We start from the raw sequence: 636 nt of genomic DNA, 5'->3' as shown, positions 1-636 counted from the left end.
AGGCAAACACAAAAATCTCCACTTTCATCCAATGGTTAACAGTGCTACCCTGGCAATAACACCCTCAGACTTTGTCAATTTCGCCAGGGCTACAGGGCATGAGCCCATAGTAATTGATATGATAGAGCCAACATACTGTTAGAACAGAATTTTGATGTATTTATTATGATTAACATAGCATTTATGTGGACATTCATTTTTGACTAAAATTTTCCCAAAAATGTGGACTGCATGGTAATATGTTCATATCAAGGGCTTAGTCAGCGAGCCGTCCGACCAACAATCATTTAGGACGGCTTGGCTTACTCAGCTCGGCCTACTGTATGGTAGTTGGGCCTGGTTTACATTTAGCAAATTCTTTATATTCCTCAAATTTATTAAATGTTGCATTAATCTATTAAGGCTCACACTAAAGCATATTTACGTTATTTTTATACCGACATTCGGTGGGGATTCCAAAAAAGTTAAGGCTAAACCATTGTCTACACGGTCACATCACATGTATGTCATGTTAAAACATATTTATACCCCGCTGGAAAATGGATGGTTTTTAAGTCGCCCACAATGCATGCACGTGGCTCAGCAAATACAGTTGAGATTTGGTTCCCCAAGATAACATTCTGTTTCGTAACTCCT

The 636-nt window shown here is 38.7% G+C and overlaps 1 protein-coding gene across 1 annotated transcript; it reads left to right on the top strand.

Annotated features, from left to right (window-relative positions):
- Positions 1-636, top strand: LOC117102458 (prolyl-tRNA synthetase associated domain-containing protein 1-like; the record flags this gene model as incomplete). The annotated part of the gene is given in 1 exon segment (XM_033242718.1): positions 1-636. A coding segment is annotated over 1 exon segment (142 nt), but the record flags the coding sequence as incomplete, so codon positions are not given.

The sequence above is a fragment of the Anneissia japonica genome, unplaced genomic scaffold, assembly GCF_011630105.1.
Source record: "Anneissia japonica isolate Jap-2015-1 unplaced genomic scaffold, ASM1163010v1 scaffold22401_len656_cov190, whole genome shotgun sequence".
In the NCBI taxonomy this organism is placed as follows: Eukaryota; Metazoa; Echinodermata; class Crinoidea; order Comatulida; family Comatulidae; genus Anneissia; species Anneissia japonica.
This window is presented reverse-complemented; position numbering and strand designations above follow the sequence as displayed.